This window comes from Schistocerca serialis, chromosome 4, assembly GCF_023864345.2.
Source record: "Schistocerca serialis cubense isolate TAMUIC-IGC-003099 chromosome 4, iqSchSeri2.2, whole genome shotgun sequence".
Classification (NCBI taxonomy): domain Eukaryota; kingdom Metazoa; phylum Arthropoda; class Insecta; order Orthoptera; family Acrididae; genus Schistocerca; species Schistocerca serialis.
This window is the reverse complement of record NC_064641.1, coordinates 874,585,187-874,594,746: the sequence shown is the minus strand read 5'-3', so window position 1 is coordinate 874,594,746 and position 9,560 is coordinate 874,585,187. Positions and strand designations below refer to the sequence as shown.

At 40.9% G+C, this 9,560-nt stretch overlaps 1 protein-coding gene across 1 annotated transcript; it reads right to left on the bottom strand.

Moving 5' to 3' along the window:
• Positions 1-555: 555 nt before the first annotated feature.
• Positions 556-6,734, bottom strand: LOC126473528 (pigment-dispersing hormone peptides). Its single transcript, XM_050100639.1, has 4 exons — positions 6,689-6,734; positions 2,036-2,163; positions 1,138-1,320; positions 556-722 (listed from the first exon to the last, which is right to left on the bottom strand). The coding sequence occupies exons 2-3, from the start codon at positions 2,156-2,158 to the stop codon at positions 1,174-1,176; spliced, it is 270 nt and encodes an 89-aa protein (XP_049956596.1). The 5' UTR covers positions 2,159-2,163; positions 6,689-6,734; the 3' UTR covers positions 556-722; positions 1,138-1,173.
• Between the last annotated feature and the right edge of the window lie 2,826 nt (positions 6,735-9,560).

Here is a 9,560-nt window from a genome sequence, read left to right as displayed (position 1 = left end):
TCTGCGTAATAATGGTGCAATCAGTCACAATGTGGACTAGAAAAGCGTCACTCTGCAAAGAAATTGTACGTTAACCGACCACATATTAAAATTTCGAAATGCTCATTCGTACAGTTTTCTGCACTTATACCATTCATTTGATAGTGTCAGTCACAACGTCCTGCGTGAAACGTTAACATTGTACAGAGTAATGGACAGTACATGCCTGGTTTGCTCCTTTGTCTCTTACCTTCTGCTCTTAAAATAATATATTAAGTTATGCTTGGTAATGAAAGTAATTTTACAAGACCACTATGCCATCTTTATGAGGGAACTGTGTGAAGCACAAAGATTGTTCATAAGTTCATTGCTCTTCTTACTGTATGTCAATAACCAGAGCTTATTTCAATCAAATAGAAACTATTTATCTAAAGGAAATAGACGAAAATTTGTGTTTTACACACATAGTATGCAGTAGAAATATGATTTTTTACAGTTCCAAAGCAACAAAAGAGTGTTAGAGTTGCACATGGATGGGGAAGTAAATATGTCAGCATTTGAATAAAAAGACATCTATTGGAGTTAACAATATTTATTTCAACATGCTTTACATGTATATTTCACACTGTGTCTATGAAACATAAGTAAAAAATGTCTGACAAGAGACAACGTATGAAACATGTTTGTTCTTCATTCATGTTTTGATACATTAAGAACACTTCTTAATGTATATGTCAGCATACCTGAAAATAGAAAAGCATATTTATTAGATCATGAATATTTAGACAAGTTGTTGCATGTACAGTTTGACGGTGGGCATCTACTTGGTTCGTGAAAGCAATTTTGCTGCGGGTTTTTTGTTGTTTGCTAACTCTTTCAAGATGACTGCACCCTGGGATTGTGAAGATTTCATATATAATACGGGTACGTTTTTATTAAGGTTTGTTACTATTATTGTTATTACTGTGTAGCTTTTTTTCTCCAAAGCGGAAGGAAGCAATTGAAATTTGGCTCATAAAGTTCTCGTAATTGTAAAATATAGACGTCTTTGACACTTTAAAATGATAAAATGCAGACCAGCAAACAAGTTCATTGCACTATTGTACATTAAGCGTAGTGCAATTACCACAAGACAATAGGTTTCTACTATGGTCTTACCGTATGGTCTTTCCCATTAGTGTGAGGTCATTCAGATTACTTGCGACCAGCATCATTGAGTAATTTCGGAAGTCCAAGAAGTGAGTTGATGATTTCAGAGTTGCGCTTGTGTGCACAGATTGCGGGTTCATTTCTGTGCGCCAACTGGGCCAGCAGCGTGGCAAGTTCTCTTCCGTACCTCACCTATGAAAACAAAAATCAGGTAACATTTGTAACGCAGGCACTCTCGTGTTGTATCTATGGCTCTTTATTCGAACAAACATCTTTGTAGCAGAAGCTTGAAATTTCAGTACTGATCTGTTGGTTTTTAGAGATATGTGTGAGACTTCTGTTCCTTTTCCAACCCATTATATTAAAATTTTATTCTTTTTTGTGAATTTCATTACTTTACGTTGGCTCCAAGTTTTCTTTTATTTTCGTGGCTCAACTGAGTGGAGCTCATAAGGAGAAACCGTTGCCAGAAATATTTTTGTCAGTCTGCTGAAAGAGCAATATCGGAACAACTTTGCAAATGTCTTCGAATGTGAGATATTCTGGAGTTTATCTTTAAACAGTTGGTGAAAGATAAGATAATTACTGGAATTTGAGTTTTCTGACGAGTATCTCCAATACTTTTGCAGTATAAGAAATATTTGGGGCGTCAAAACTATCGAACTTGCCAAGCATCAGCATTTATTCAATAGCTTTTATTTAGAAAGTTGACAAACATGTATTTTTAACAATTCGTATCAATAATTTGGCATGAGCGCATATGCTTGGCTAAATCATATTCATAAATAGTGTGAAACGTTAGCAACGAATCTTCCTAATCAGTGAAGACAGGAGACCGTTAATGTCCTGTGGAAGCCGCGTACTTTGTCTCCAATTATTTCTTTCTATCAAGTAATGGTCTACCTACCTCATTTTCCTGATATTTTTCCTCTTCATACTGAGTTGCATGAATGGTAAGTGCCAAGCCAAGTACGTAGATGCTGAGTACAAAAGCAGTTAGCAGCTTTCCGGAGACAGCCATTATGGTCATATTATCTGTTGAAAAATAATTAACATTTTCATATAATACAAGCAGTAACTATGTTACAGGTGTTTTACAATGTAATCAGATATCTGCGGTAGTGTAAACTGGAATACTGTCTTGAATTTATTTAGAGAAAGCCCAAATAAATCTCGTTTTGCTAATAGCTTTTCCGATAGACAATAATAACAACGCTTAGTGATTACAGGAGTGAGTGCTACACTATATATCCAAATATTTGTTGTTGACTCCTACTTTGTCTAACGGATTTTTCTGGCATTTAACATGAAATTCCCGTCAGACATCTTAATGTTCAAAACAGTTTTCTGGTTGGTGATTTCTGTGCGTTTGATGACTATAGTGATGCACATATGACAATCAGCGGTAACTGATTGTAGTTATGGCGAGAAATGAAAGGAATTCATTTGACACAGTTAACCACATCGATAGATGTGTTAGTAAGGAGTAACGAAATTACACACGGTTAGAGAAGGGTTCTTTTTTTCTAGCTAGAAAGTGAAAACATTGAAATGTTGACGAAACATGCACAAAGTGTAAGTGTAAATTGGTGTAACCTTTTGTGTTTATAAATCGAGCATTACCAACTACAGGAAAACGCAAAGGCGAAGAAGTACAGAAAATAATGGGCATCAATGAACGTGATTAAGACGTGTGATGTAAGTACACTTACATTCCAATGAATCTCAACCTGGCATTTATTTTTCTTACAACTACTTTTATATGATCGTTCTATCTTAGCATCGCTATGGACGGATTATCCTGAACTTGTTACTGTTTACATTTTTCACCTTCAATCGTGTAACCGACTATGAGCAATACGTTACTTTCCCTTATGTTGATGATGAACTCTCCGTACTTATGCCAAGTTTCTGTCGTCTGCGTTCGCTATAGTTTTCTGTTGTTGCGACTGTATACTAGAAATCGTCTGCAAACAGCTTTACGGAGTTGTTGAAATTATGCACCAGACCATACAACCCTTCCTTCGTGGACGTACGAAGTTAATTTTGCATCTGACCGTTTCATCCTATTAAGAACGCCTTGTTCATATATGTCTGGTTCTATACTTCACAGGCCACTGTCCACTGCATGGCAGAGGACACTTCGAATCAATATCTGTGATGTTCTGCCCAGCTCTATTCGCGTGCTGAGCGAGTGAACAATACCGTCTATATTCCGCTGCACGCGTCTAATCTCACTGTTGAATTTTGTATGTAATTTACTTTACAGGTAAGCTGCAATTTGCCAGAACATTTCCAACAATTCTGAACCTTCCATTCGCCTTCCATAATAATGTTCTTATGTGATTGTGCCATTTCATATCGCTCTTTAATATCCTCCCTAAAGGCTAATACGTACTTAAGACATTCACCAATAATGTCGTAATCGGCTACTATCAGGCTCTGCTTCTGTCCGCTTGGAAGTCACGTGTCCACTCACAGAGCTGGTCCAATATTCCGTAAACTCGTATTTTATTTAGCAAGGCGACAGCGTGGGACCGCACTGAAAGGGAGGTGAAATACATTGAGCATCCCTTTTGTCTCTCGTTTGTGTCATTGGTCAGTTACTGCCACAATCGTAACGACACCAATCCTGTCCTCAAGCGATTCAACAAGTTGACAGAGCCCCACAGCATGAGGTCAATTCTGTTCACTTAGTCTTACGTATGTGCTCGCTTTCCAGATTTCATTTATATCTGGCATGACAACTGAGGCCTGTACAGAAATTTACGAGTTACTAATGTTCAAGAAACCAAAGACGTCATTATGCTATATTCAAAGAAATCATTGAATCTTTGTACAACAGGCTACACACTAACCGGCTGATAATGTGCTTAATTTTTTTTTGTGTGTAGTTCATCAACTGACTTTCAGTTTGCCAGTACTGTAATATTAGTACTCTTACATTGTCTCGCTCACACACTTAAGCGCATGGCCCAAAAGTCAGACCACTGGATATGCAGTAACAAGGAGAGCTCAGACATCCAAATTTTGGATTTAAACAGTTTCAATGGATAGCATAGCGGGAGGATTCCTCTGAAAAGTATATAACCGCTTTTTTTATCCCATTCACATACGATACAATCTTCGGTCTCCAATGACCTCGTCGGCGTCGGAACACTATAACGTTAATGTTCCCCTTCCTTCTACTTTCTGTGCTCTTAGGCATGTATAGTCAGATTACGCGAATGGTTCTTGCAGCAACTACTGTGACATTTGCTGTGTATTGAAATCCCTAACTTGGTGGACTATCCTGAAGTGCACCTTTGTTACAAATAAAGCTTTGAGCTGGGGCAGGACTCAAATCCAGACGCTTAACGTTTTGATGTTGCTGTATGGAAAAAAAAATGACGTGATCACGGCTGAGGTATCTTGTCCTAGTGGATGCCGCTCAGCTAACACCACTCCGTCGCAGACTAACTGCTTCCCTATTAAAAGTTTTTAAAACAAAATAACATTCTGTAACGTAATGTAAATCATGCATATGAACTACGGGAGGACGTCAAACATTATATGCGTAATGAACTACTGGATAAGAAGGATATAGGAAGAATGAGTGGGGAAAGAAGTCGTTGGAAAACATTTACCAGAAGAAGAGGTAGATTAGTGACTTACAGGCTTACGCATAATTAAATTGGTACTGAAAGGAGCAGGGGAGCAACAAGTTTACAGAATTTGGGTGTAATAGATAAAAGATATTAGCCCAAGACTGAAGATGAGAGCAGACTACTTGCAACATTGACAGGTATAAAAAATAAAGTATGTCAGGCAGGGGTGAAAGGGAGCTTAATATAAAGGTTTTACTCTTTGAAGAAAAGATGTCACATGTGCTGTTTGTGGCTTTCGCGACGTAATAATTGTATGAAAGCTTCTCAGGCGTATCGCTGGATCGTACTGTCTAAATTGGCTAGTCACAGTTTCACCTGAAGGTAGCAGGTACCTCGTAGATACAGTGTGCAGTTTAGACAATACTATCTAGATCCAGAGTATTTTTCACGTTTAGCTCGTCAGTGTTGACTGCTATGACGAATAGCTGAGAAGCTAATTATTCAATAAACTTAACTGTGAAGGCTTTACAAAGTCTGTATCACGTTTAGTTTACTGGTTGTTATATAGATGTTGACATGATTAAGCTTTCGAGTTTGCGATCTGGTTGTTCGACACAAGTTTGACTAGTCTTGATCGCAAATAATAATCCAGATTGCCAGTTCAGAACTAGAAAGGCTACGAGAGAAAATTCCGATTCATAACCTGTGTAAAAACCACGAGATGTACAGAATATCTTGCATGTTTAAGACAGATTACGAGTAGAAATCTACGCTTTTATTCCTTCTAGATTTGAAGACGATTGTCAAACAATTGAAAGCTATATCCTGAGTTACAGAATGAGTCTTTCACTCTGCAGCAGACTGTTGAAACTTCCTGGAAGATTAAAAAACTGTGTGGAATGAATGCTTAGTTCGAGTCCCTGTCGGGCACATAGTTTTCATATGCCGGGGCCGGCCGTTGTGGCCGAGCGGTTCTAGGCGCTACAGTCTGGAACCGCGTGACCGCTACGGTCGCAAGTTCGAATCCTGCCTCGGGCATGGATGTGTGTGATGTCCTTAGGTTAGTTAGGTTTAAGTAGTTCTAAGTTCTAGGGGGCTGATGACCTCAGAAGTTAAGTCCCATAGTGCTCAGAGCCATTTGAACCACACGCCTGGAAGTTCCCCTCTAAATCAGACTCAGCGATTAATACTGATAAAGCTTGTGCTGTCCTGAAAATCTCGTGAAACAGTAGCTCAGTGAAATATTATGGGGCCAATAGTGTAGTCAAAAGTAAAAAACCGGCCCATACTGAGTGAATGAGTGTAATGGCGCAGAGCATTTTCGCTAATGGCAAGGTCCTAGTACTGGTGGTTTACAATTGCCTTCCTCCGACTTGTTATGAAATGTCTGGTGTGCATATGCGTCGTGCAGATGACTGTAGTCAGTGGTTATATAATGTATTGTTGGGTCTGTGTTGTTATGCATGAGGGGAAGGGAGAGGGCGAAACCTGGTGCTGGCCCATAACGTACTCCTCTCGAACAGCATCAAGAGGATCGCCTGATTTAACGTCCCCATCCGGCGGACAGTGTCACATGTCCTCACTTCATGAGACACTGTGGAGAGATGTGGACCTTAAACCAGGGTATTGGAGCAAAGACTGGTGCTCTAGCACCTGCCCTCCTATTACTGGCCAAATATGGGCAGAGAAAATTTTCCGCCACCAGGATTCGCACCGACTTCCCTACAGGTTGAGCGCCATGGCACAGGGGTGCGTTAGCGACATTGGTTACAGAGGCTGGTAACAGGCACAATAATAATTATAAGCGCAGACGCGAGAGAAACACGACAGTTGACAGTACTCTGTGGGAGACACATAGTGAGCGAATACCTTAGTCTTGTAGAGTGCCGAGGGTTGGAGACCTCGTTACTGCCCAGCGAGGTGCAGGAAGTATTTGGTGGAGGGTGGTGGGTGCGCGCTGCAGCTGCTGTTACCTGCTGGAGGTGGAGCTGGAGAGCTGAGCTGGAGCGGCCGTTGGGCGGAATGCGTCCTGAGGTCTGCGCCGCGCCCTTAAGTAGTCCTCCGCAGCCCGCGGAGGCGGAGGTGGCGTCTCTGCGGGCTCAGCGGGGGGCCAGATGCCACAGCATGCTGCCGACAGGAAATCAATGGCACCCCCTCTGCCCTTATGCAAGATTATTTTATACTCCTGCTCATCTTCTTCGAGATAACCTCGCAGAAAATAGGATTTTATGAACTTGGCAAGCACCTTTAAGTATAAAGTTCGTGAAAAATGGTACTTTTACTGTCCCCATCTAGAGCACAGGTTGTCTGAAAAGGTACTTTACCGTTTCAGTGTATGCTGCATAAAAAGAAGCATCCAGAAAGAGACGAGGAAACGAAATTAAACATCACAGGTTGAGACAGTATGTGAGGTTATTGCAGTCATTAGAAATTCGTGTCAAATTTAGAAAGAACTTGGCGGTATGATCCCACATAGTGTGACGTGGTACCCACTCTGCCGTGGATGCACGCACTGATTCGGTTGGGAGGGGTGTCCTCTGCTTAGACAAGCTGTTTCACACTAGTTATACGTAACTGGTCCTTCATATCATGGTTATTGGCACTGGGACGGAGTTAGGGTTGCCATACGTCGCGGATTTCGCGGACAGTCCGCGATTCTATGCTCGAAGACTGGTGTCTTGGACGACGAGGAAAATGTCCGTGAAAAAAGTGGCTAGTAAGTAAAAAAAAAAAAAATTACGCACGTTTCGCCATTGGCAACCGAACAAGTGTTTCATAACTCCTGCAAACTTGACGATAGCCGTTGAAACCTATGCTGATATTCCGTGTCACTTCAGAATCGCTCGGCTGTTTTCAGAACAGACTGTGGAAGCAGTGCAATATTCGATTCTTTGCGATTGTTTCAGTTTTCCGTTGTTGGTTTACAACGGCTCTGCTGTCGGTATCTGATATTCTTTGGTTGCATAAAGTTAACATTCATCTGTGTGAAGGGTACTTCTGGCATTGTTATTGCACAGAATTTGAAATTTAAAATGTCGAAACTGAAAGTACATTTTCGAGAAGAATATATTGACGTGTTTCCAAGTATTAAACGTGGAAGAAACGAACTCGAGGCTATTTGCAAAGTGTGTGGATAAGTACAATGCATTGTAGGTACGTAACAGTAAACAATGCCTATCATTTGTAGAAATCATACAAATGAGTATTATAATTGATCAGATTACTCAACTGTACGTGTTTAAAAACCAAGCCTCCCGCAATTTTATTTTCTGGCGATAGTTTTCAGTTATTCGAATGTTCAAATGTGTGTGAAAAGGGACTTAACTGCTAAGGTCATCAGTCCCTAAGCTTACACACTACTTAACCTAAATTATCCTAAGGACAAACACACACACCTATGCCCGAGGGAGGACTCGAACCTCCGCCGGGACCAGCCGCACAGTCCATGACTGCAGCGCCTTAGACTTTTCAGTTATTGAAAAAAATATTTTCTCCGTGCCAACAAATTTAGTTTTCAGGGTGACAATAGAATGAAAAAGCTGTCAAAAACGTGTGTATTGAGGGGTAAAAATTTAGTAGTTGTGACACTTCGAAACAGCGCAATAGACTGTGCACGTTTACGCAATACTGTACATAAGCTACAAAGTTAATTCGCGTGCTTTTCGTTAAATGGCAACTAATCCCAAATTATTTCAATACAGTTGCTACATTTCAATCGCACTCAAATTGCACAGATTTTCATAGACTGATTCACAATCGGAGCGAGTTTGTTTCTTCTGTCCAGGGCTCAGAGAAATATGACTGGTTTAAAGTGAAAGATATATATCAATTGTAGCAGCGTGATTGCGTACATGCTAATAATTTGTGTTCAGTCCTTTAATTAAAAAGTTATTAATGTCAATTGCAATTAATTTTCTTCATCATTGACCACTCCTTTATAGACACCATTAATGCTTGGATTAATTTTCCTTGTTAATTACAACTTCTTTGCTGACAGAATTACTGTTTGAATTATGTTGATTATGAAGATTTGGCTGACGTGCAGAAAGGTGAAAGGACATTGTGTGATTGCAGGTTTCAACCACATCTTCATAATTACCACTGTAAAGTAATGATGAAGATTCAACTGAAATGCAAACCAACGGTCACTTGCACAACATATCGGTCCGTAATGAGATTTTCACTCTGCAGCGGAGTGTGCGCTGATATGAAACTTCCTGGCAGATTAAAACTGTGTGCCCGACCGAGAATCGAACTCGGGACCTCTGCCTTTCGCGGGCAAGTTCTCTACCAACTGAGCTACCGAAGCTCGACTCACGCCCGGTACTCACAGCTTAAGTTCTGCCAGTACCTCGTCTCTTACTTTCCAAACTTTACAGAAGCTCTCCTGCGAACCTTGCAGAACTAGCACTCCTGAAAGAAAGGATATTGCGGAGACATGGCTCCGCAATATCCTTTCTTTCAGGAGTGCTAGTTCTGCAAGGTTCGCAGGAGAGCTTCTGTAAAGTTTGGAAAGTAGGAGACGAGGTACTGGCAGAACTTAAGCTGTGAGTACCGGGCGTGAGTCGAGCTTCGGTAGCTCAGTTGGTAGAGAACTTGCCCGCGAAAGGCAAAGGTCCCGAGTTCGAGTCTCGGTCGGGCACACAGTTTTAATCTGCCAGGAAGTTTCATATCGGTCCGTGTTTCAACCACATCTTTACAATCACCGAATTTTGTCCTTGGTTTTCGTCCTTGGATTATGGCAACCCTAGACAGAGTTGATGTCGAAGCTGTTACCTTGCTTGTTTTATAAAGGACAGACCTGGGGATCTTGTTGGCCACTGAAGGACCTCAGCATCTCGCTGT